The sequence below is a fragment of the Arvicanthis niloticus genome, chromosome 6 (assembly GCF_011762505.2).
Source record: "Arvicanthis niloticus isolate mArvNil1 chromosome 6, mArvNil1.pat.X, whole genome shotgun sequence".
Lineage (NCBI taxonomy): Eukaryota > Metazoa > Chordata > Mammalia > Rodentia > Muridae > Arvicanthis > Arvicanthis niloticus.
Window position 1 is genome coordinate 69,390,950 of NC_047663.1, and position 26,709 is coordinate 69,417,658.

Here is a 26,709-nt window from a genome sequence, read left to right on the forward strand (position 1 = left end):
TAAATATTTACTACCAAAAATAACAATACCAATCTGACATTTCTGACATTACTATTATGGACAATTACTAAAGGAAAGGTGCCATGATACTAAAATGAGAGACAGTCTTTTTTTTTTTTTTTTTTTTTTAAAGATATTTATTTATTTATTTATTTATTTATTTATTTATTTATATGATGAGTATGCTGTGGCTGTCTTCAGACACACCAGAAGAGGACATCTGATTCCATTACAGATGGTTGTGAGCCACCATGTGGTTGCTGGGAATTGAACTCAGCACCTTGGGAAGGGCAATCAGTGCTCTTAACCACTGAGCCATCTCTCTAGCCCCAAGAGACAGTCTTAATAAACAAGGTGATGAGTGATGGAGGAAGGACATCTGATAGCAGTCCCTGGCCTACACATGCACATACACTACACACATGCAAAACACACAAAAATTTTAGAGTATGGTGGCACATGCTTTTAATCCTAGCACTTGGGAGGCAGAAATAGGTAGATCCCTTTGCTTTCAAGGCCAGTCAGGGTTATACAGAGAGACCCCATCTAAAACGGAAAAAGAAAAATCCCTTTATTATGCTGGGATGTAGGATCTATTGATATGATATTTGCCCAGCATACACAAGGTCCAGATCTGTCCCCCAATGTGGCAAAAATCAGGCTTCGTGGTACACACTTGTAATCCCAGCACTCAGGAGATGGAGGCAGGAGGATCAGAAGGCATTCTTGACTACATATCAAGTTTGAGGCTTCCCTGGGAAAAATGAAACTTTGTCTAAAATACAGACTTGATTAGTGACGCTAAAGTTCTAACATGCAGCAGAACATGTGCTTAGCATGTCTGAGGCCATGCTCATACATGTGCTCAGCATGGAAAATAACAGCAGTGTTGTAGAAAGTACTTAACCTCAATCGGGTGTTTTTTACCCCACCTTAGATCATTCAGTTCCCAGATCAAAGACACACAACCTCTTACAATTATAAGAAGCTGTACTGCACTGGGGCTGGGAGATACCTGCCCTTTAAGCTATTGTGTCTACTTCCCTGTCAATAACCCCGAGTTATAACTTGCCATGCTTCCAAAACTGTAGAAATGACAGACCACTGAGCTGTCTGCCTGGACAGTCTCCAGTAGTCTCAATTGAATCTTTAGCTTTGGAAATGCTAATGATGAATGCAAAAAGGCTACTAGACCATTAAGAGCAAGATCTAGCCGGCAGTGGTGGCGCACGCCTTTAATCCCAGCACTTGGGAGGCAGAGGCAGGTGGATTTCTGAGTTCAAGGTCAGCCTGGTCTACAGAGTGAGTTCCAGGACAACCAGGGCTACACAGAAAAACCCTGTCTTGAAAAAAAAAAAAGAAAAGAAAAAAGAAAAAAAAAGAGCAAGATCTACACCTCTTTATGAATGGACATAGAAGCAAATGCTCACAATCCATTTGTGGTGAGAAACAGCTACAGGAGATAAAGAAAAACAAGATGCCCATGGCTGTGGCTGTCAAAGATCCAATCATTCCCTAAGTGTCACACAGTTGTGTGGCTGTCTAATGTTAGCACTCGGGCAGCTGAGGAAGTAGGATTATGAGTTAAGGCCTACCTGGGCTATATCTTGATCCTGTTGAGGAGGGAGAGAGGAAAGCTAGCATTTTATTAGCTGTCAACTACAGTTTCTTCTGTCTGTTTAATAATAACTTGAACAAGAAGAGTTTGATAGTTAAAATATAAAACCTGTATTTTTTTTCTGATACTTTCTTGGTTCTAAGTTAAAAAAGAAACGGTTTTCAGGACTGGCAATGTGTTCAATAGGTAAAGGTGCCTGACATCAAGCCTGATGGCTCACATTTGATCCCTGGAATACCTATGGTAAGAGAACCAACTTTGTAGACATTATCCTCTGATTGATGTGTACAAATAGTAAATAAATAAGCAAAATGATTGTCTAATAAATATGTTTTTAAAGAAAAAAAAGTGACTTTAACATAACCTCTTTTAAAAATAGCTATTATGTTTTCCCCTAAAGGTGAAAGAAGAATTCGTGTCCATACTTTGTGTTTGCCAGTAGTTTCTACCCTGAATGAAGTCTTTCTTGGAGCTGATGTGCAAGCAATTTCAGGGTTATTGGCCAATATGGGTAAGAATTGTTATTGCTTTAGATATTTTACACACCATACTACGTAGCACATATATATATTTTTGTTTTACCTGAAGTTGTTACCTTAGAGGTTTTGCCGTTAGAGTGCTTTTGTTTGTTTCAACAAAAAGGTCCGTTGAGCTCATGTGCCTGTTTTGCTTGAGCTTTATGGAGGCATAATCATACATTATAGGCATTTCGACCTTTTAATTTTAGAATTCTGTCATTTCTAATATGTTTACAGGGTTGTACAGCCATCACAGTCTAATTTTAGAATATCTTTATCACCCAAAAGAACTTAATGTCCAATGAGTGCTCTTTCCAACCTTCCCTGACCTTAAGCTGCCACTAAATGACTTTCTGTGTTTATTTGTCTACTTTAGACTTAAATAACCACCTTTTTAAAAATATCCAATATTTTCTTCTGAAAGTTCTTTTTAAAGATTGTAAATATAAAAAAAATAAAAATATATTTTAAAATTATTTCTATTTTATGTTTATTGGTGTTTTGCCTATATGTATATCTGTGCATATTTGTGTGCCTGGTACCTGAGGAGGCCAGAAGAGGACATGGAACCCCTAGAACTACAGTTCAGGATGGTTGTAAGCTTCCATGTCCATTTTGGGAACTCAACCCAAGTCCTTTGCAAAAGCAACAAGTGCTCCTAACTGCGATGCCCCTTCTCCAGCCCCTCAAATAACCAGTTCTCATATAGTGTTTAGTGCCAGCACTGCTGGAACTCTTGCTAAGATGCTTATGAGCTCTGACATGGACAACAACATGTGAAAGAAGGCTTCCTAAACATCTGCACCTAACAACTGACCCTTTGCACCCGGAAGTAGTTTATGCAGCCCAGGTGCATGGCGTACAAATCAAACAGTTACTGATAGTGAATCACAAAGAAACTTTATGACTTGGTAGTTTCTCCATTTAGTAAATACAAAAAAAACAAACTGCATATTAATGAGATCATTGTGCTTTTTTATTTTTACATAAAAACTCGTGGCTGAACTGCTTGATATCTAAGTTGTGATGTATTTTCATCATTTCTTAGAGTTGATCTATTATATCTTTATTATTATCAGTACTGAAAAAACTGCCTCATATAAATACATAACACAAAATAGCCAGAATAGGTTTAGGGCCATTGTTAAATGAGCTGATGCTGTCCTGATGTCAGCATCAGCTCATTTAACAATGTCTTATGAACAACTGTGTTCATTCATAACTTTGCTTAAGTCTGCTCTCATTGACTGGGCCGTTGGATGTCTAGGCACCTGGGAGGCAGAGGCAGGTAGATCTCTGTGAGTTTGATGCCAGCCTGGTCCAGGACAACCAGAGCGTTACTCAGAGAAGCCTTGCCTCAAAATAATAATAATAATAATAATAATAATAATAATAATAATAATAATAATAATAATAATAATAGTTAATTGGGCCAGCAAGACAGCTTGACAGGTAAAGGTGTTATTTGCCAACAAGCTGACTATCTGAGTTCAATCCCAGAATTCACATAATGGAAAGAGAACCAGTTCCTGCAAGCTATCCTCGTGCATGTATGCGTGCGTGAATGATCTCTTCTGTTCTTTCTAGACAAATCACCAAGCTCGTTTTCTATTTCTCTTTTTGTCCTACTCTCACCTCATTAGCTGTTGATAGGTCAGTGACGGCCAGCCTGAGTGACGCCCGGGATGCTCTGGTGAACGCTGTCATAGACTCTCTCTCAGCTTACCGCTCTTCAGTCCTGAGTAGCCAGCAGCCAGGCCTCATGGTTCCTTTCTCCTTGAGGCTTTTCCCACTTTTTGTGTTGGCCCTCCTCAAACAGGTAAGAAAGCACAGACTAGCACAGTAAGAATGACGAAAAGCTTCTTATTGAACTCTTAAATATTGTATAAGTATAAGACAGGGTTTCTCTGTGTAGCCCTGGCTGCCACCACCGCTTGGCAAGTATTTAAGTTTTAACATCTAACAATCCAAGATCTTTTCTTGAAAGCCTTTTTTAATGGCCTGCCTTTTTTGCTCTCTCTCTCTTTCTCTCTCACACACACACACACACATGCACCCGCACACACACACTTGCACTCATACACACTCACTCACATACACACACACTGACTTGCGCTCATACACACTCACTCACATACACTGACCACAGTTTTCTGATTTACTATTTTTCCTTTTTTTGTTGTTGAATCAAGGTCTTATGTGTAACCCTTAATGTCTTTGAACTCACAGAGATTCACCTGCCTCTGCATCTTGAGTGTACTTATTTTTTGTTTTGTTTTGTTTTGTTTTGTTTGTTTTTTGGTTTTTTGTTTGTTTGTTTGTTTTTCGAGACAGGGTTTCTTTGTGTAGCCCTGGCTATCCTGGAACTCACTCTGTAGACCAGGATGGCCTCGAACTCAGAAATCCGCCTGCCTCTGCCTCCCAAGTGCTGGGATTAAAGGCGTGCGCCACCACTGCCTGGCTTGAGTGTACTTTTACAGCCACCTTTATTTCTCCTTTTTTAGGAGTAAACCATGAACACAGAGATCTTTGTCCTTTTTATTCATTATTTAATCACAGCACCTAGTATGTAGTAATAGTAAATGAAAAAGATATAAGTGCATTATTTCACCTATAAGATACAATGGTTATTTGTTTTGTACTTTGTTTTAGATTTCTTTTATGTGTCTGGGTGTTTTGCTTGCAAGTGTGCCTGGTGCTTGTGGAGACCACAGGAAGAAATCAGATCTTCTGGGACTAGAGTTACAGATGTTGTGAGCCACTGTGTGGGATGGGGACTGAGTCTTGGAATCAGATCTTCTGGGACTAGAGTTACAGATGTTGTGAGCCGCTGTGTGGGTGCTGGGACTGAGTCTGGGTCCTCTGCAAGACCAACCAGTGCTCTTGACTACTAAGTCATCTCTCCAGGCCCTATTTACATAATACTTACAGATGAAATAATTCACTAAAATAATTCTCATGATGTGCCAAAAAAGCCTCTGCAATTAACTAGGCCCCAAGCTTTTAACACATGCTGAGTGTTACAGTGTGCTGTATGCTGAGGGAGTATGGGAGAGACGGCATTGAACACAACTGCCCAGACTCTTCCCACAGAACTGATGCTCTAGGACCCTGATGAGTGGGTCCTAGAGCATCAGTTCTGTGCAGTTTTATGCAGTGTCCTGGGCATAAAAACTAGTCTGGGTTCTTTGGGACACCAGACATAGACCCATCAGTGAGTGACATGTAACAGGCTGAGGCTCTATCAGTGTTTTATCTGCTACTCTATTGCTATTAAACAAACACTCTTGCTTCCTGCAAATGCCTCAGTTCACCTGAACCTGCCTGGAGAAGGCGTTCTAATCACATTCATTCCATGAATATTCATTATTCTCTGCCTCTCTTACTCCTCTCCACCAACTGAAATTCTCTAAGCCTCACCTCAGAACTTCGCCAGCCTGCGTGCAGCTCCTACAGCAGTAAAATCTGCCCCAGCCTCATCTGTGTGGCTGTCCTCGTGTGTGGTACCACCTTGTTTCATTGGCTTGTAAGATCTGCTGTGCTGGCTGAGTCTTCATTTTTCTAGATGTGGAAGAAACAATTACCACCCAGCAGATGTGGCACACTTGCTGGGGTCTTCTTGGTATGCCATGTGTGTACCTTTATCTTGTTGCCAGTGTCCCATCCTCCCCATGCTTCTCAGCTCCATCACAGACACTGCAGTTAGGCCTAGACTAGCAGTGCGGAAACAGACACCAGGGAGATCAGGTGGCTTTGTGGTAGTCAGGTATTGATTAGTTTAGACTTCCAGATGAGGCTTCAGGGTAATGACTTCTTCAAAGATATTTTCAAGGAATAATTTATGATAAATTTGCTGATTCTGTCTAAAGATAATCTTTTAGCAATTGACATTTACAAAATTCTTTTTTCTAATGTTGGAGGGCGGGGTGTTGTTTTATTCTAGAAAGCTTTCCAGACTGGGACAAGTGTACGTCTAGATGAACGAATTTTTGCCATGTGTCAAGTGAAAAACCAGCCATTGGTTCACCTCATGCTCACAACTCACCCCAGTTTGTATAGAGTTGACAACCTCTCAGATGAGGTAAGCCCAACTTTCTGCTCTGTGGCTTCTTCTGAAAAATGTTAAGCTTAATTATATTCAGTACAGAAATGAGAGTTTGTTACCTAATTGTTTGTATTTTTCTAGGTAAATGTACAGAAACTTTGATATTTAGGAACGTTCCTGAAAATACTAACTTTAAATTTTCTAAGACAAGCTCTCTTTTTCTAATTTGAGATTTAAAGATACAGAGATACTACACAGAGCGTCTCAGAGTGTCCTTTGCTGTGATAAAACACCATGACCACAGGCGACTTGGAAGAAAGGGTTACCGTAGCCTGTAGTTCATCATCAAAGAAGTTAGGGCAGGAACGCAAGGCAGCAGCTGATGAAAGGCCAGGGAGGGTGCTGTGTACAGGCTTCTTATACACACCAAGACCGCCAGTCCATAGGGAGCACTGCCCACAATAGGCTATTCTCACATCACTCACTAATTGAGGAAAATGACCACTGGCCAATCTGGTGGAGGCATTTTCCCAATTAAGGTTTTCTCTTCTCAGATGACTCTAGCTTGTGCCAAGTTGACAGAAGATAGCCAGCACAGAAGGTAGCTAGCACAGAAGATAGCCAGCACAGAAGATAGATAGCCAGCACAGAAGATAGATAGCCAGCACAGAAGCCCTTACGTACCCTAGCCCGTCTTTCCTGATGTTTGACTTCATAGTTTACTGGACTATACCTAAATGGCTTAATTGGCCGTTAGTTCAAACAGCTTTGGCTAAAACAAGAGAATCACTTGAGCTCATGAGTTTGAAATCAGTCCCTGCCTCAGAAAACAAAATTTAAAAACGCTAAGAATAAATACAAAACCACACAAAAATTTAAAATCCAAGAAAATAAAATTGCCAAGCAGGCATATCTCTATAAATTCATGCCAAGCTGGTCTACATGGCAAGATCTAGAACAGCCAGGGCTACATAGATATCTCAAAAAAAAAAAAAAAAAAAAAAAAAAAAAAAGAGAGAGAAAAAAAAAGAGGAAAAAAAGAAAAATTTGATTAATCCATTATTAGTTGTATTTCATTAATGTCACTTATCTGTTCACTATATATTTTATTTTTTCAAACCAAAGCCAAGCTTGGTGACACAGATCTGTAATTCTAGCACTTACAAAGTGGGTCAGAAGTTCAAGGCCAGCCCCAACTATATACAGAGTTCCAGGCCTGCCTAGCTAATAGGAGACCCTCTCTTTAAATCAAAAAATAGGAGCTAAGGATGTAGCCTAGTTGATAGAATGCTTAGGACACCTGGGTTCACTCTGCCCCCTGACATTAACCTAGCATGGTGGTTCATACCTACATTCTCAACACTTGGGATCTGGAGGCAGGAAGATTAGAAAAGAAATTCAGAGTTATCTTTTGCTACCGATAGGGAACTGGCAGCCAGCCTGTACCTAAAGATCTGTTCTCAAAAACCTAAAGATGGGGATGGGCTGAAGGGATGATTTGTTGGGGAAGTGTTTTGCTGCACGAGCATGAGTTAGTTCCCAGGATATGCGAACATGGATCTGTAACCCGGGCACTGGGAGCAGAGACAGGAGGATCCCAGAGACCCGCTGGCTGGCCAGCTAACTGAGTCAACAAGCTCCAGGTTCATTGAGAGCTTGTCTCAAAGAATAAGGTGGCAAGTGACGGAAAAAACACTTGCCATTAACTTCTGGCTATACAAATAAGAAATAAATATGATCAGAATTTAATTTCAATTATTAGAGTCACAATGGCTTTGTTTAATATACATATTATTCCATGTTTATTATACATAACTGACTTGCCTATTTAAGATCCAAACTCTTATAAGTCAATTCATTTAATCATATTGGTTGTTTAACTGTGGCTATAGAGAGCTGAGCACAGTACTCCATGCCAGGACTTTCAGCACTTAGAGGAGGAGGCAGGACAATCAGGATTCAGGATCATCTTCAGCTACATAAAAAGTTTGAGGCCAGCCTGGGCTATATCAAATCCTTTCTCCAAAAAAGTACTGAGCTAGGGGTTTGGCTCAAAGGATAAAATGTTTCTTGTGGAAGCATGAGGACCAGAGTTCAGAACCCACATAAAAAACAAGGCAGGCCTGGCAGCCACCTGCAATTCTATCACTCGAAATTCAGAGGCAGCAGATCCCTGGGACCAACTAACTAGACTGTGTAGAATTGCTGAGCTCTAGGTTAAGCAGAAAACTGCCTTGACAAAGTAAAAATTGCCCAACGTTAATTTTGAGGCTGTGCACAGGTGCACACATACATGCCCATGTATACTGTAAGTATACATGCAAGTGTGTGTGTGTGTGTGTGTGTGTGTGTGTGTGTGTGTCTCTAAAAACCTCATTCTTTGCTTCAGGGAGCTCTCAACATCAATGACAGAACCATACCTCAGCCCCCCATTCTTCAGCTCTCGGTGGAGAAGTTGAGCAGAGATGGAGCGTTCCTCATGGATGCAGGCTCAGTGAGTGGATTGACTCAGCCTTATGAGTTCATTGTGCTGCTGAGCCTCCTTACAGTTGGCTTCAGCCACCTTTCTTTATATGTTAGCACTGGCCATTCTCCCTGCTGTCTCCCATTTCACAGTGTTCAGTAGTTCTCTGTACAGTCTCACTAAGCATGCCCATCCTTTGACTTTTAAAAATATAACCAGTGATAAAAGTGTCACTCACTCACTATTAGGCTGCCTCTCAAAACAGTGTATTCCTGTTTGTAGGTACTGATGCTTTGGGTTGGAAGAAATTGTTCACAGAATTTTCTCAGCCAAGTTCTAGGAGTTCAAAACTATGCATCAATTCCACAGACAATGGTAAGCGTTTATGTTATGATCATAAGTGAGTTAAAGGACATTTCAAATATGATACAAACATGAACCCCATTTTCAAATTAGGAATTAATACTTCAGATTTCTCCCAAAGTAAGTATCCTTATAGATAGTATCTCTCTTCCAACTGCAAGTACTCATTTAATGGTTTACTTTGGGTGTGTTTCCAGGTAGGCTCTTGGTATGTCACTCAGGTTTGTCTATGTCTCAAGAACACAGAGGTTTTCTTATGCCTCAGAGTCTCTATTAGATAGGACTACAGCCACACACCACTATGCCAGGCTCATCTTGTCTTGTTTGTTTTGGTTTTGGGTTTTGTTTTTGTTTTTTAAAGAAAGGGTCTCACCATGTAGCTCTGGCTGACCTAGAACTTACTATGTAGACCAGGTTGGCCTCAAACTGACAGATCTACTCGTCTCTGCCTCTTGAGCCACTATACCTGGCTCATTTTATCTTCTAATGGTATTTTTGGTTAGCCTCGGGGTTATTTTTGTTTTATTTTATGTGTATGAATGTTTTGCTTGCATGTAGATATATGTATCACATTCATGCTTGGTTCCTGTGGAGTTTAGAACAGGGTGTGGATCCACGGAACTGGACTTACACATGGTCGTGAGTACCATGTGGGTGATAGGAAATGAACCCAGGTCCTCTGCAAGAGGTGTACGTGCTCCTAACTGAGCCGTCAGCAGCCTCTTCACAGTTTTATGTGCATTTTCATCTGGTTTGGTTTGAAGATAGTATCACCAGACTGTCTCTGACCTGCCAGCTCCTGAATAATAACACAGAGAATTATTATTTATTAAGCTTAGGCCTTAGCTGGCTACCTCCCAAACTAGCTCATCTAACTTAAATTATCCTGACTGTCTATTCCATGTTGGCCACGTGGCCCCTTACCTCTCAAGTCAGTCAGTCATTCAGTCAGTCAGTCAGTCCTGGTACTTGCTCCTTCCCCCTCTGTGACACGATGGTGAATCTCTCACCTCTGAATTCTTCCCACAGTTCATACCTCTACCTGGAAGTCCTGCCTCAGCTATTGTCTGTGAGCTCTTTATTAAACCCATTAGAAGGTGATAGAGGTGTGTGTGTACAAAATACTAAGGCAGGTGGTTAATCCATAAAAATACGGATGCCAAGTCCAGCCAGTGCACCACTTTCTGCTGATACAGAAATCAGCATTTGAAAAACAACTTTTGCCAGGCAGTGGTGGCACACACCTTTGATCCCAGCACTTGGGAGGCAGAGGCAGGCGGATTTCTGAGTTCAAGGCCAGCCTGGTCTACAGAGTGAGTTCCAGGACAGCCAGGGCTACACAGAGAAACCCTGTCTCAAAAAAACAAAAAACAAAAAAAGAAGAAGAAGAAAAAAGAAAGGAAAACAACCTTTACACGGTGCACAAAAAACATTCCCCAAGATAGGTCTTACTCTGTAATTCATGTTGACCCCAAAGTTATGGCAGTTTCTTTGCCTCAGCATTCAGGTTGCTAAGATTATATGTAGATGTGCATTATAAGTACCAGCTGAGAATGACACTGGTTTTTTTAGGGGGAGAGGGAGCTGGAATTCTTTTCAGCCAGGTTTTACTAAGTAGCCCTGGCTTACCTGGAACTTACAATGAAGACCAGGCTAGTCTCCATCTTACAGCATCTCTTTTACTTCAGCCTTCAGAGTGCTGAGATCACAGACATGAACCACTGTCTTAGAGTTTTATTGCTGTGAAGAGATACTGTGACCATGGCAACTCTTATGAAGGAAAACATGAGTTGGGTTTGGCTTACACTTTCAGAGGTTTAGTCCTTTATCATGACAGGGAGAATGGTGGCTCACAGGCAAACATGATGCTGGAGAAGGAGCTGAGAGTTCTACATCTTGATCTGCAGGCAGCAAGGAGACTGTATCTTCCTAAGATAGGAAGGAGGAAGCTGTCTTTTCATGATGGGCGGAGCTTGAGCACACCGCACCACACAGTGACACCCTTTCTTCCACAAGGCTATACCGCCTCATAGTACCACCCCCATGGGCCAGACACTCAAAAACATGAGTGTATGGGGCCCAAACCTATTCAAACCACCACAACCACCTTCCCCAGCTGCTTGCCATTTCTAAAGTGTGTTTAAAATGGTAACTCTCAGCTATACATGGTGGCACTCAGGAGGCTGTGTGTTCCAGTCCAGCCACAATGAGTTGCTGTGACCCTGTCTGATCCTGATCCCCAAAACCCATGTGAGGTGAGCAGGAGAAGCAGCTCCACAGAGTTTCTCTGTCCTCCGCATGTCCACCCTGGCACTTGTCCCACATGGACATTTCATGCACATATATATGCAATAATAAAAATTGGAATGTGTTTATATGTATATAGCTGTTTTGCCTGCATGTGTGCCTGTGTGTGCCTGATGCCCAAAGGGGCAAGAAAAGGTTATCAGTCCTTTGAAACTGGAGTTACAGACAGGTTTTTACCCCCCTGTAAGTGCTAGAAATCAAACTCTTTTCTGGAAGAACTGCCTGTGTTCTTAACTACTGAGCCACAAGCCACTTCTTCAGCCCAATGATAAATTTTTTAAGAGTTAAAGTATTGTCGGGCTGGAGAGATGCCTCAGAGGTTAGGAGCACTGACTGCTCATGGTCAGCAACCACATGGTGGCTCACAACCACCTGTAAGGGGATCTGATGCCCTCTTCTGGTGTGTCTGAAGACAGCTATAGTGTACTCATCTACATAAAATAAATAAATAAACAAACAAAAAATGAATCAGGACCTCTGGAGAGCAGCCAGTGCTCTTAACTGATGAGCCATCTTTCCAACCTACATTTGGATAATTTTAAATTGTAAAGTTAAAATTGCCTTATTTTTTTAGTACCTACTGCTATCTAGTGTGTGTCCAGCTTTGAAATACATATTTATTTTATCACTTTATATACCAATAGGGTTCTGTCCCAAACTCCTGGCAATAATTAAAGGACTAAGTTTTTATCTTAAATTTTTATTATATCTATTTCTTCATAGGAGTATGGGGTGTATGTATCGAGGGTCAGGTGTAGAGGTCAGAGGACAACTTTTGGGGATTGATTCTTTCTACTAAGTGGGTCCCAGAGATCAAACTCAAGCACCAGGCTTTGTAGCAAGTGCCTTTACCCACTGAGTTATCTCCAGTCTTCAGGATTCATATATGTAGAAAGACTTTGATGTCAAAGTTATAGAGGATATAAGCTTTCAGACCTTGAGCAAAACAATTAGACTGGATGAATAGGCATTTGAAGTAGTGAAATAAGAAAGTGTCATATTTGTAATAACCACCTTAATGAGTTGGTCGACTCTAAATTTCATTATGAAGTGCACTGGAAGGTTTTCCTAGGTCAATAAAGTACTAACTAGATCAAGACTGTGCTATCTAGGTCAAGACTGTGCTAACTGGGCCCAAGAGCCTGCCACCTGTTTTGTATTTATGATCTTGTTGGAACTTAAGTGTAGCAATGGCAAAGCTGAGTATTCGCAACAGAGACAAAATTACTTTCAAACCGAAAATACTTACTCTGGTCCAACTGAATTATCAACTGATTTGAGTCCTAAGTCTAAAGTGTGCAGACTGCATGGTCAGTGATAAAGCTAACTGGAGTTTTGTTTAACAGACAGACCTTCCGGAACTTGACACACCAGAATCTGCCAGAGTAATAGCTTTCATCACATGGCTTAGAGAACAGAGGCCATTTTTCCCAATACTCTATGTAATCAGGTAAGTCAGGATTTTTTGGTGTTTTTTTTTTTTTTTTTTTTTTTTTTTTTTCTTTTTGTGGGGGTTTTTGTTGTTGCTGTTGCTGTTGTTGTTGTTTTTCAAGACAGGATTTTTCTGTGTAATAGCCCTGGCTGTCCTGGAACTCACTTTATAGAACATGCTAACCACGAATTTACTGAGATCTGCCTGTCTCTGCCTTCCAAGTGCTAGGGTTAAAGGGTAAGTCAGACTTTTAATGTGTCAATGTCTGGTCTTACAAGAACTAATTTTGAATCACAGTATGTATATGACCAAATTTGTAAGTAAGCCTTTTAAAAGAACATAGACGGGTCTAGCATAGTAGCTTAGTTAGTAGTTTTTTTGTTATTGTTTTTGGTTTGGTTTTTGGTTTTTTTGTTTTGTTTTGTTTTAAGACAGGGTTTCTCTGTCTTGGAACTGGCTCTATAGACCAGGCTGGCCTTGTACTCACAGAAATCTGCCTGCTTCTGCCTCCAAGAGCTGGGATTAAAGCTGTGTACCACCACCACCCAACAGTTGGTAGCTTCTTGTGTAGCATAGCCTAGGTTAAATCCTCAGCATGGTATAAAACAGTGCATGGTGACACGTGCTTGTGATCCCAGCACTCCAAAGGTGGAGGCATGAGATCAGTTCAAGTTCATCCTCAGAATTCTGAGTTCAAAGCCACCCTGAGCTACATGAGACACTGTCTCAAAAAAATAAAAAGACTATAGAAAAATAAAATATACTCTTTTTCAATAAATTGTCATAAACTATATACAATAACCAATTATTGGAATTCATAAACTTTTGGTAAACTTGCTAGTAAAAATGTCAGTAATTTCTCCCCTAAATAATAAACATTTACAGGCAGTGGTGGCGCACGCCTTTAATCCCAGCACTTGGGAGGCAGAGGCAGGCAGATTTCTGAGTTCAAGGCCAGCCTGGTCTACAGAGTGAGTTCCAGACAGCCAGGGCTACACAGAGAAACCCTGTCTCAAAAAACCAAAAAAATAAAAATAAAAATAAAAAAATAAATATTTACATCAGAGAAACCTCCAGGCATAATTTTTTTTTTTGGTTTTTACACTGTGTGTGTGTGTGTGTGTGTGTGTGTGTGTGTGTGTGTATTTTGCCTACCTGTATGTATGTACACCATATGCATACGTCAGAAGAGGGCACTGAATCCCCTAGAACTGGACTTAGAGACAGTTGTGAGCTACCATTTAGGTGTTGGAAACCAAATGGGTCTAATGAATCCTCTATAAGAGCAGCAAGTCCTTTAAACCACTGAGCCATCTTTCCAGCCCCAGACATAGCAATTTATATGGTCAAAATTATCTTAATTATCACAGTAAATTAGTAGCCTATGAAAAGAATCTGAGGTTTATTCTATTTCATATAACGTACATGGTCATTCTTGCCTTTGATTTATCTGTAAGGGAGGAGAGTCTGATGAAAGCAGCCTTCCTTCAGAGCTTGGTAGAAGACAGAACGGAGTCTGCCTTGTCATATTACGAATTCCTCCTGCACATACAGCAGCAAGTGAGCAAGTGACGAGCCCGGGCTGCTGAGGAGCCACCTGCAGAGTTCCTGAGGATGCAGTACCTTACTTCCTCCTTAAGATCGTGAACAAATGTGATGATGATTAAGATGTTTCACTGTGATTTCAACCAACTATAGCAAATAAAGGACCACAGCCGAGAGTCAGATGTGCAACTCCAAAATACTGTATTTTTCAAATCAAAATAGATGTCTACAGGATTGGAAACCTTTTTTTTTTCCTTTGCCACCATCTATGTTTGAGTTGTTATGGACTGAGATGAGACAATATTGCAGAGGCAAAGTACGTTTTATAAAATAAAGACTTCTGTGTTCTGCGTTTCTATTTCTCATTTTTTTATTTTTATGAGTTTTTGGCTGCTACATTTAAAAACCTCATAAGATTAAGTGTTGCAGGGAAGCTTCAAATCTATCAGTAATAATCTTTTTTAAATTGGAAAATCCAAAAGTCAGTAGACTGTAGGGAAGCTGGAATCCCTTCCCTTTACATATTTGGTTTTTGCCCCACCCCCCACCACTTCTTTTTTTAAGGAAGGAAAAGGATCATGTTAACTAAAATTAGAGTAAACTAGCTCTGGTTTTGCTTGGGAGGAATATGTAAAGTAAATTGTCAAGCTTTAAAGTCTGTCAGTATTTTCTCTACTTGAACAAAGTCACTTTAATTTGAGGTGAAAACTGATTAGGTGGGTTTCTGCTGTTTTATTCTGCCATGAATACAATTTGAGCTGTCTTCATAAATATGTCAGGACTGGCAATGATAATAGGAGCTGGTTCTGTTGATTCGCTGAGTGGGTTTTTGTTTGGTCCATTTCTGCTATGATTGATAAGGAGTTAAAGTGTTACTGTGGCAAACGAGACTGAAGGCGGTTAATCTCAGTGCAGTCTTAGAGTGCGCCAGCGTTTCTCTGAGGAGCTTAACAAGTCCACTGGAAGCCACTCCTGTATTCTGGGATATTAACACCTGTTAAGATATGAATGCTGCTGTTTGAGTTGGTGGATACTAAGATTGTACAAATCCATCACGTTAAAGTCATAAAAGAAGCTTGATTTCTTAACATGCTCTAAAGACTGTTTGTCTTGATTCAGTTAGAGAACTATTACAGTCAAACTATTGGATGGCTTTTGTTTACAAATAGGTAAATTATCCATGTGTATTTAAAATGCTGTGATGTGTCTTTTAAGAGTTTGCCTCAGTTTTCACAGGTTCATCTTGTATGAACTTCTTCAGTAATATTTGTGTGTAATACTCAAAGAGATTTTCTTGGTTTTTGTTTTCATAGATTAGAAATGTGTTTACAAACTCTGTCTCACGTGATCACCAATGAAATAGTACCTTCCAGGTTTACACCCATACAGGCTGACTTTAACTCCTGCGAAGAGAAACAGCAGGTCCCTGGAAGATACAGCTACTGCTTGCCAGCTGCTTCCGAATAACTGTGCTTCCTGAGAGTAACAGTGTTAGAGTTTGTTTTCTTTTTTAATTCCAAGCCACACATAATGATGGCACATGACCCTAACTCCTCTGGTATTTGAGAGGCTAAGACAGGAGATTGCTAGCCTGGGCTACATAGAAAGTGCCAGACCAGCCAGACTTTGTCTCAGATAGACAATTGGAAATGTTTGTTTCACTATACATATAGTACATTCAATTGAGGTTTTTTTTTGAAAGCTACTTCATTTATTGAGAAGCAATTCAAACTATAGCCAATTAAATTTATATTATTTCCCCTCTTTTTAAGAAACAGCCATTATACAATGTTCCTTTAAATGAACTAAAGTTTTCTTTTTAATGTGATTTTTAAATGTATTTTTAGGTTCTTTCTTCATAGTAAGGAATCTTCCAGAGGGAAATGTTGTACTCCTAGGGAGACCTTCTTTGTGCCTTCCCTGAGTAAGTCTGACCCTTATTAGCACTTCCTTGGTTAGTATATTTCACAAATTTACTTTTAAATTTTATTTTAGATATTATGTAATGTGCAATCCAGAGTAATTTTATAAGTCATAAAAATATTAGGGTTCACAACTTTGTTCTCCAGACAAGAGAGTGAACCTTTGTGGAATATTGATAGAATTATTTTTTTGCTATATTGAATGTTTTTCAGTTTTGATTTTTTTTTCAGTAAGACACTACTTGTCCTACCATCCTGTATTACTTTCTGATGTAAAGCAACTAATATTTACACTATGCCATATTTTTTTTTATTGTAGTTGTAAATTATGAAAGATCCTTGAATTTTCTACAGATCTACAACTACTAAAGTAACAGCCAAGGGCAATCTTGATATATAAATCTGAGCATGGCAGTTCTACCATAAAAAGTACTCTATTTTTCTAATTTCTAGAATTTTTAAATAATGTTTCTGTAAGTCTGACATACTAATATTCACTCAAGCAGTAACAGTTATTTTAGCTTGCATATATTTTAATTTAATGTAATGTATTGAGTCTAATAGACTGTTTTGCAATAATTAGAATAAAAGATTTACTTCTTCTAATCAGAGATGCATAACAGCTATTATCTAGGGGACCACCAAATGTGATTTCACAGTTTTAACTATTATAAACACAATCCTTACATAGAAAATTTTAATTTTGTAGTATGTATGATATTGTAACATTAAGTCCTTGTTCTCAAATCAAAAGTATGTGTTGACCTCCAGTGTGTTGTGCTCAGTCTTGCTCCTCTGAAATGTTGAGACAAGATTGGTGTTCCTTTTTACAGATTGTAATTTTCACTGTTTTATTCCTGTTTTTAAAAAAAGTCATTTGTAACCCATGCAAACAATCGTTTGATCTGTGCTAACTTATAAATTTGGCCATTCAATAAAGTTAATCAAAAGAACTTATGAACGGTGGCTGGTTATTGAAGATAGTCAAGATTGGTGGTCTGCCTCTACAAGGTTATGTTTTGGGTATAGGCTCTCCTATAGCCTCAACTAGCCAAAGACTGACTACATAGCCAAGGACAGAACCCTGAACTTCTGATCCTCCTGCCTTTACCTCCTAAGTACTAGAATTGCAAGAGCATCCCACTGGGCCTCGATTTATGTGGTACTGAGGAGGGACACAAGGGGCCTTCATTTGAGCTAGGCCAACATTCTACCACCGGAGCCATATCCTCAGCCTTACTAAATGGATGCTCTACGAGGGCAGCTAGGTTTGAAATTCCACATTGGAGGGGACGGTCTTACTGAATGTTTTGTGCGTGAAAAGATGACTAATGTATATAGGCCCAACTATTGTTCCTTTGAAGATAGCCTCCTAGCCTTTGATGGTTTTTATCCCTAACACTCTACAGTTTTATTTCTCTGGGCTTACTGTTTCTCTTGCTTGTTCTTCAGGTGACACTTTAATCAGAAGATCCTTGTTCTCCAACTCTGGGAGTACCTAGCCATCTTCTTTCCATGTAGTGTTTCTGTTTTGGGGAATTTTTGTTTGTTTTGAGATAGAGTTATGGTTGAGGCAAGCAAACACAGGAATAGATAAGCAACCTGGACCTCACTTGGATTGGGTAGTGCACACCCCTTGCAACAACGCACTTGAGCAGCCTATCTCCTTTATCTGAATATATCTCTGAAAAATGGACCTAACAACCTCAGACTTCAGCTGCATCAGATAACTTGTATACCTTTCTCTAAATGAGTTTCTCCTAACCTAACAACAATTAAACTTCTTTTCTTTTCAAATATATTCCCAATATATTGTCATGATGGATATAAAGAACAGACAAGGGCTGGAGGGACACAGCTCATGGAGTAAATATGTGTTGGGCCCCATTTGGGTCCTGGTTTGGGCCTTGTGGCCAAACCCAAGCCTGGCTCGAGTTTCTGCGGCCTTATGGGAAAGTCTAAGGCTGGCTCGAGTTTTGAGACCTGTCTTAGTCACTTCTGTCCCAGAGTGACTCAACAGGACCTGTTTAGCCCTACCTTTGCTCAGCTGTTACTGATGTAGAGCTTTGCCATTGGCTTTGTCAGTCACCTCATACCCTCCGTCACCCTTCCCCACCCACTACGTCATCTCAGCCCCTCCAAAACCTCTCCTTCCTATGCTCCGAGTTTATATAAACAAGAGGTTGTTACATTAAAGTTGAGTTCCTGCCTCGACAAGACTTCTGGCCAACACTCACCATCCTGCACAGCTCTAGTGCGACCCGGCCGGATCGGGACCACTCTCTCCTCTCACCTGGACCTGCCAGCTTTAAGGAGCTGACAAATATGATTATTGCCAAGCTGAAGACCTGAGTTTGATTCCTGAGACATGACTCTGGGTGGCTGTCTCTGACTTCCACACACTAATATGTGGCATAACATACATCCACATAGGGCATATGGGGCAGAAGTTAGGATATACTGGCTGATCTGGCCTGAACTGTTTTCAGGAGCATGTGCAATAAGGTAAACTCCTTAGGTGAACTTTCAGGGATTATACCTACTGACCACGAGGCAACCTATGCATAACTGAGTATGTACATGATAAAGTCAGATGCATCTTGGAGAGGGATATGATTCTATGAGCAAGTCAACCAAAACAGAGCCACCAAAACTGTGCCAGTCGGTAACTAACTCCTTCTCTTGAACTCCATTAAAGGAACAGTAATCTGGTCCTTACGTACTTCAACTCTAGCCCATCACCCATCTTGACAGCTTATTCTTTTCTAAACGGCACTACTGCTTTGCTGTGAATGAAGCTACCTTACTACTTTTAAAAATTGTGTGAGGCCTTATTTTTCAATTATTTGGACAAGATGCCAAGAACCTGGAAGTACCCAATCCCAACCATTAGTTAACAAGGTCTCTCAATGCAACAATGACTGGTTTACAATTCACCTATGTAGTCCAGGCAGACCTCAAACTCATCAGCCATCCAGCCACTGCCACCCAAGTGCTGGGATTCCAAGCCTCTGCCACTAAACCCAACATGTATTTGCTTCTCTATCCAACTCTCCTCTTTTACCCTCAGAATTTCTATTACAACCCTGATTTTTTTTTCTTTTCTTTTGTTGTTTTAAGACAGGGTCTTGGGCTGGAGAGATGGCTCAGCAGTTTAGAAAACTGACTGTTCTTTCAGAGGTCCTGAGTTTAATTCCCAGAAACCACATGATGGCTCACAACTATCTGTAACAGGATTTGATGCCCTCTTCTGGTGTCTGAGAACAGCAAAAGTGTACTCACATACATAAAATAAGTAATATTTAAAAAAAAAAAAAAAAAAAGACAGGGTCTTACTATGTAGCCCTGGCTAGCCTAGAACTCACTTTGTAGATCAGGCTGGCTTTGAACTCACAGAAATTCACCTGCCTCTCCCTTCTGAATGCTGGATTAAAGGTATGAGCCACCATGCTTAGTGATAATTTTTTTTTTCATTCTTGTCTTTGCCTAAACTGGACTTTATTGATTTTATACTTGTATGGCTATATATATTTTTTATCTCCAAGATTGATTTTAATAGCCTGTGTTTTTAATTCACTTTTTATTTTGCTCAATGTTTTTGTAGATGTTGTTTTGTTTTTTCAAGACAGGGTTTCTCTCTGTAGCCCTGGCTATTCTGAAACTCTGTAAGCCAGATGGCATTCAACTCAAAATCCAACTGCCTCTGCTTCTCAAGTGCTGAAATTAAAGGTATGTGCCACCACCATCCAGCTCAATGTGTTTTTAGTGCATACAACCCACTTATTTCTGAGCAGCTCAAACATACTATTTTTAGAACTTCCTGTAAGATTCTCAAGCTAGGCATGAGTTTAAAGCCAGTCAGAGCTACACAGGGGAGACTGTCTCAAAAAGCAAAGATGAAGAGTGATACAGGATGACATGTGACTTCCCCTTCTGGCCTCCACACATTTATACAAACCTGAAAAGTGTTCTAACACACAAACACGACACAAAAGTGCGCACACACAGACATACAGTTTTAGTTTTCCGAATTGGAAGTCAGGAAAGCAGCCAGGCTCAGCAATGGAAATTTGTGAGCTGGTACACAAACATGTTCATACTTCCATGGCTCAAAGGATACCTGAAGCCTTCTTGTAGCAGACACTTTTATTCCCTTTCTCCCTAACTACCATTTTTATCAAGGTGACCACAGGTTTAGGACAATGACTGTTTTGTGCCTCAACTTTGAAGGGATATGAAATGGGTAGATAAGCATGCTGCCCATGTAGGAATGGGCAGTTATCTGACCAAAGCAAAGGAAATGTGAGAAATTCGTTGTGTTGTTTTTCTATCAAAGGTGGGTAGTCTGCCATGGGCCAATATTCCATAAATTTTCTCCACCAACCCCAAGAAAAGTACGCTGTTTCACTAAAAACAAGAAAAAGGAAAAAAGAAAAAAAAATAAACAAAAACAACAAAAAAGACACACACACAAAATCTCCACCTAGTAAAGTTTTGTTTTGTTTATAAACCACACACATCCTTTCTCCCTCCTGAATTCCCTGCTGCCTGGAATACAGACCTTTAACCCCATCTCTTTGAGCTTATTCTTTCAAAACTAGCCAATCATAAGGGTTGAACCCCAGCCACTGGGGAAAAAGACACCATGGTTTGGATCCTGAAATGCCTTTTTTACAAACAGAACATGCCTCGTAGAGCTACTTCGCTTTGTTTACGTTTCTAACAGACACAAAATGAAAGCAAAAATGCCAAACTTCATCTTTAGTCATCCTGTGGCCCAAGAAAGAAGTCAACGATTTTTAGCCAAAGCAGCTTGTAAATGTCTGTTTAAGGGAAGAAGGGATACAGAACGCCACCACCAGATAAGTCTCATTTGTAATAAACACATAAGAAAAACTTGTGAAGAATCACGACATAAACTTGTAAAAGCAGAGTCCTTGATGATAATAGCACTAAACACAGACCCCACTGATTTGCTCCCTAAACCACCCTCCTATTACGCATTTCCGCCCACGAATAAACCCCGTACACTGTCTGGACACAAGCGTCTGGCGCTTCAACCTCCATTTTGCTTTCTGGCATTCTTGTAGTTAAAAGCTCCGCCTCGCTTGGCGTGTCTCGTCCACATCTCACGCCAGGCTCCGGTTCTCTACACCTTTAGGCGAACATCAGTGACAACATAAGCAAGTATGCATGCGGTGAAGGCAAGGACTGCCCTAAGAGCCAGACGAAGCCCGCGGGGACCCGACGTCCCAGGATGCCTTCGCCCAAGATGGTGGCCAAAGCCCTTCGCGCAGCCCTGGCCAGCGACGTGTGTGCGCGTGCTCGGTGGCCCGAGATGCCCTGATCCAAGATGGCGGCCAGAGCCGGGCGGGAGGACGGGCTTAGCGCGTTACTGAGCACGCTCAGGCTTCCGTCACTGCGAGTCAAGGCGGCAGCCGGGGCGGGTCACCCGCCCAGTCTTTCCCTGAGAGGCGGGAACGTATACGCATGCTCAGTCGCACTCTCGGCTCTTCGTTGGGCGGAGCTACCCGGTGAGGTGGACACTGAGTTTGGGTAATGGTCGGTTGACCCGTTTTTCTACCTTGAGCACGTCTTCTCCTGAACTAGAGGGAAGTCGACTTATGTGAGGTATTTATAGTTGTCAGAATCCCGCATTGGACAGGGTGGCGCTCGCCAGTGATCCCAGCACTCAGGAGCCCGGGGGGATCACCCCAAGTTCTCTGCGACAGCAAAACCCTGTCCCAAACCAAAAAGTCCAGAGCTAGAGACGGGAAGAGTGGGGGCCGTCCATGGGGAGACCGGGAACATACAGTTTAATCACTACTTTAATGGGTGTGTACTTTCAGTTTTACTTCGGATTTGTGGCTCAGTGGTAGAGCCCTTGCCTAGCACCCGGAGGTTTTGGATTTGATCCCCAGTACCGGAAATAAACAGTTAAAATAAAGAGGGGCAGAGTAAATAATCCCAGCACTGGAAAGGGGAAGGAGATAGGGTAAGGAATTCAAGCCATTTTCTGATAGTTGCAGGCCAGTATGGGCTTCATAAGACTTTTTTTTTTTTTTTTTTAAGTAAATAACAAAATCAAATGGCAAAATGTATGGGTTTATTTAATGGACTCTGTCACTATATTTTAAATGAATCTGTGGGTAAATAGAAGTATTGCCATCTTTAATAGTCCTGAAGCATGGATGACATTCCATCATAGTTTTAGTTATGCTTTAGCAGTTTCATCCATATGTTCTGATGTGCTTTTCAGCCCTCATTATCCACTCATCCCACACCCACTGAACCCCTTCCCCTTCTATTTTTATATGTATGCATTTTAAAAAATTATTACTGTTGTGGATGTATATGATACATCAGTGGGAGTGCCTGCATGCTGTATGATACATGTGTAAGAGCTAAGGGCAACGTCGTGAAGTCGGTTCCCTCCCCCTCCTCCTCCTTTCTTCTTCCTTCGTGTGGTTGAGAGAAGGTCTCTTTCCGTAGCCCTGACTGTCCTGGAGTTTGCTTTGTAGACCAAGTTTGCTTTGAATTCACAGATCCTCTTGCCTCTGCCTACTGAGTTCTGGGATTAAAGACATGTGCCACCAAGCCAAGCCTGGCTTCTCCTTCCACCGTTATGTGAGTCTTGGAATTGATCTTAGGTCATTATCCATACATGGCAAGTTCCTTTACCCACTGACTGTGTGTGCATATGGGTTGCACATTCGGGCCTGCCTGTGTGTACCTACTAAGTTTAACTAGGGTATTTATGTGGGTATCTATGGGTAGGGGTTTATTCATGGAGCATACACAATTTGATGGTGGCTACACCACTGAGGAAAAACGAGTCCCCCGAACCAGCAGCCATTATTTATTTGCCTATGTTTGCAAGAATAGGTGAGATTCTTTAACTCTTCAGTGATTTTCAGTAGAAACCTAGGTCCTCTGCAAAAGCAACCAGTGCTCTTAACCACCGAGACCTCCACTGAAAGCCTTTATTAAATTCCTAAGACTATAATTTTTATTTTATGACAAGTGTCTCTTAAATGATAGTCCCTTATCCTTTTTTTTTTAACCACTCTGGGACTAGTTGCTAGTCTATAGAACCCCATCTGTTTCTATATTGACCTTGTTTCCTATTACCTTGCTGACTCTGTCTATAAGTGATTCCATAGGACATTTTATGTTATAAGATTACATCATCTTCAAGTAGTTTGGACTTTATAGTCCGAATACTTTTTCTTTTTTGTTTTTGATGCAGAGTTTTTCTGTGTAGCCTTGGCTGTCCTGGAACTAGCTCCGTAAATCAGACTGGCCTTGAACTCACAGAAATTTGCCTGCCTCTGCCTCCCCAGGGCTGAGGCTAAAGATGTGCTCTGCCACCGCCATCCTCACCTAGTGGTTTTTGTTTTTTCTTTCCATTAACTGTATTTCCCTGCCTGACATTGCCAGTACAGTACTGAATAGAAGTGGCAGAAGGGGGGTACTCTCCTGCATTCTGAAACTGTATTTTATCCAAAAGATGGAGATATGATCTTTCCTTGTTTCTGGTTTTAAGAAGAAAAGCCTTTTAGCTTGTAGGATGTTGTTGTTGTTGTTGTTGTTTAGCTTTTGGGGATTTTGTTTTTAGAGACAGCATATCAGACTATAGCCCAGGCTGGCTGGAACTCACTGTATAGCCCAGGTGGTGACCACAAATCCCTGAGAGTTTCTGCCCAGGTCTCCCAGTGCTGGGATCAGGTGTGAGCTACCACTGACTGCCCTAGTAGTCTTTGACGTTAACTGTAAAAGTATTTTGGCTTTGTTGATGGTGATGTACTTTTTCAGATTAAGAAAATTCCCTCTCTTTGTATTTTTGTTTTTAATCAATGAAAAGATGTTGGGTTTTTGTCAAATTCATTTTCTGAACCTATTGAAATTATCTAGATGATAAACAGCTCCCTTTGTTTCATAAATAGGACAAAAAGAAACCCAAAGATATGGGAAATATGTATTCAAGTTTAATGTATGATAGATATATTATTTTAAATCAGTAGGGGAAGGGTAAAATTGTAATAAATATAGCTAGGTGTGGTGGCTAATGCCTGTAATGCCAGCAGTTATGAGGCCAAGGTAGAAAGGATTGGGATCTCAAGGCTAACCTGGGCTTTAGAGTGAGACCCTGTCTCAAAAATAAAAATTTCATGAACTGACTTGCTGTTTCATTTGTTGGTGTCTGACTCCAGGAGCCATACATAGACAGAAGACAATGTCTGGAAGCTTCTACTTCGTAATCGTTGGCCACCATGATAATCCAGTTTTTGAAATGGAATTTTTGCCAGCTGGGAAAGCCGAATCCAAAGACGAGCACCGCCATCTGAACCAGTTCATAGCTCACGCTGCTCTGGACCTCGTTGATGAGAACATGTGGCTCTCCAACAACATGTACTTAAAAACTGTGGACAAATTCAATGAGTGGTTTGTCTCGGCGTTTGTCACTGCTGGGCACATGAGGTTCATCATGCTTCACGACGTGAGGCACGAAGATGGCATCAAGAGCTTCTTCACTGATGTCTACGACTTATATATCAAGTTTGCCATGAATCCCTTCTATGAGCCCAGTTCTCCTATTCGATCAAGTGCATTTGAAAGAAAAGTTCAGTTTCTTGGGAAGAAACATCTTTTAAGCTAAATGCAGAAAACTTCAGAATCACAGTGGGGTTCGCTCAGGGGTGTGTGTATTGCAAACTCTACGTGTCTCAGCTTATCTGTATATCATGAAATTTCTCTTATATTTAAAAATCTCATCTTTTCATGTTATCACAATTAGTATTTACCTGTAAACAGTTATCACTAATACTGTATTTCAAAAATTAATAAGCCTATAACTTTACTGGTTGAGATAATTAAAACAACCTTAGATTCCTTTTATGTGTATGAATGCTTTTGCTGCATGCATATATATACCATCTTCATGACTGGTGCTTGAAAAGATCAGAAGAAGGCATGGGATCCCCAGGAATTGGGCCTACTGATAGTTATGAAGCACCCATGTGGGTGTTGCCAAACAAACCTGCGAGAACAACTGTGTCAAACCACTAAAGTGCCTCTCCTGCCCGCTATGAGATAACGTTATAATGTAAAAATTCAGAAACTAATGCTGGGGATGGCTCTGCGGTTAAGAACGTGTTCTGTTCTTCCTGAGCACCCAGGTCAAGGTTCTGCACTCACATCAGGCAGGTTACAAGCATCTGTAACTCCAGCACCCTCTGCCACCACAGTCAGTGCACTGTAATGCACATATCCACGTGCAGACACACACCAATATACATAGTTAAAAGTAAGCTCAGTACTCAGGCGTTGGACACAGGGGGATCTTTGAATTTTGACTGGTATGTATAATGAGTTCCAGGACATTGAGGTATGTCCTCACCCCACCCACCCACTCCCACCCCCAAAAAAGTAAGCTTTAATCCCAGCACTTCAGATGCAGAGGCAGGTGGATATCTGTTAATTCAAGGCCAGCCTGGCTACATAGTTCCAGACTAGTCAGGGCTACATAGTGAGATCCTGTCTCAAAAAAACACCAGAATGAAAATAAATAAATAGGTAGGTAGGTAGGTAGGTAGGTAGGTAGGTAGGTAGGTAGATAAATGGTTGGAGGGAGGGAAGGATGGCTCAGTGGTTGGTCAAGAGCACTTGTTGCTTTATAAGAGGACTTGGTTGTTTTAAGTCCCAGGACCTGCATGATGGTTCATAACCATCTATAACTTCACTTCCATATCTGTACTCTAAGGTCACCAGACACACATACATATATGCCAACAGACCAGATGCTATACATAGAAATATTTAGCATAATTTACTGGGCTTTGGCACATACCTGGAAGGCAGAAGTAGTCGGATCTCAACAAGTTGAGGCCAGCCTGGTCTACAGAGTGAGCACTGGGACAGCCAGGGCTACACAGAGAGACCCTGTCTTGAAAAACAAAATAATAATAAAAAAAATTTTAAGGATTTATTTTATATATGTGAATACACTGTTGCTGTCTTCAGACACACCAGAAGAGGGCATCAGATCCCATTACAGGTGGTTGTGAGCCACCTTGTAGTTCCTGGGAACTGAACTCATGACTTCTGGAAGAACAGTCAGTGCTCTTAACCTCTGAGGCATCTCTCCAGCCCCAATAATAAAAAATGTTTAAAGAAAAAGAGAATTTTTTAAAAAGGGCTGGAGCCAGCATGTTGTTACACACCTTTAATCCCAGCACTCCTGAGGCAGAGGCAGGAGGATCTGTGAGTTCAAGGCCAGCCTGGTTACAAAGTGAGTTCCACAACAGCCAGGGCTACACAGAAAAACTCTGCAAAAAAAAAAAAAAAAAAAAAAAAAACAAAGTACAAGAATTGGCTCAGTGGTCAAATACCTGCCAACTAGTCATGCATGAGACCCTGGGTTTTGTCCCCTAATACTTCAAAAAATTATTTTTCTAATGAAAAGCATTTATTGTAATATATACTGTTGGTGATG

At 40.9% G+C, this 26,709-nt stretch overlaps 2 protein-coding genes across 5 annotated transcripts in view; both read left to right on the forward strand.

Moving 5' to 3' along the window:
• Sec24a (SEC24 homolog A, COPII component) overlaps window positions 1–17,171 on the forward strand; it is a 61,121-nt gene extending 43,950 nt beyond the window's left edge. For all 3 annotated transcript variants that reach the window (XM_034505764.2, XM_034505765.2, XM_076936879.1), the window contains 7 exons: window positions 2,019–2,129; window positions 3,780–3,955; window positions 6,080–6,217; window positions 8,571–8,675; window positions 8,928–9,020; window positions 12,662–12,765; window positions 14,205–17,171. In XM_034505764.2, the coding sequence (XP_034361655.1) occupies window positions 2,019–2,129; window positions 3,780–3,955; window positions 6,080–6,217; window positions 8,571–8,675; window positions 8,928–9,020; window positions 12,662–12,765; window positions 14,205–14,319 (842 nt within the window). In that variant the 3' untranslated portion in view covers window positions 14,320–17,171. The remainder of the gene's footprint in view (window positions 1–2,018; window positions 2,130–3,779; window positions 3,956–6,079; window positions 6,218–8,570; window positions 8,676–8,927; window positions 9,021–12,661; window positions 12,766–14,204) is intronic.
• Window positions 17,172–21,597: 4,426 nt separating this feature from the next.
• On the forward strand, window positions 21,598–25,108 carry LOC117710906 (trafficking protein particle complex subunit 2-like). 2 transcript variants are annotated; one of them, XM_034506200.2, is made up of 2 exons: window positions 21,598–21,748; window positions 24,428–25,108. In XM_034506200.2, the coding sequence occupies exon 2, from the start codon at window positions 24,451–24,453 to the stop codon at window positions 24,871–24,873; it is 423 nt and encodes a 140-aa protein (XP_034362091.1). In that variant the 5' UTR covers window positions 21,598–21,748; window positions 24,428–24,450; the 3' UTR covers window positions 24,874–25,108. The 2 variants fall into 2 exon arrangements, with proteins under 2 accessions (XP_034362091.1, XP_034362090.1); XM_034506199.2 differs by having other exon boundaries at window positions 21,685–21,845.
• The last annotated feature ends 1,601 nt before the right edge of the window (window positions 25,109–26,709 follow it).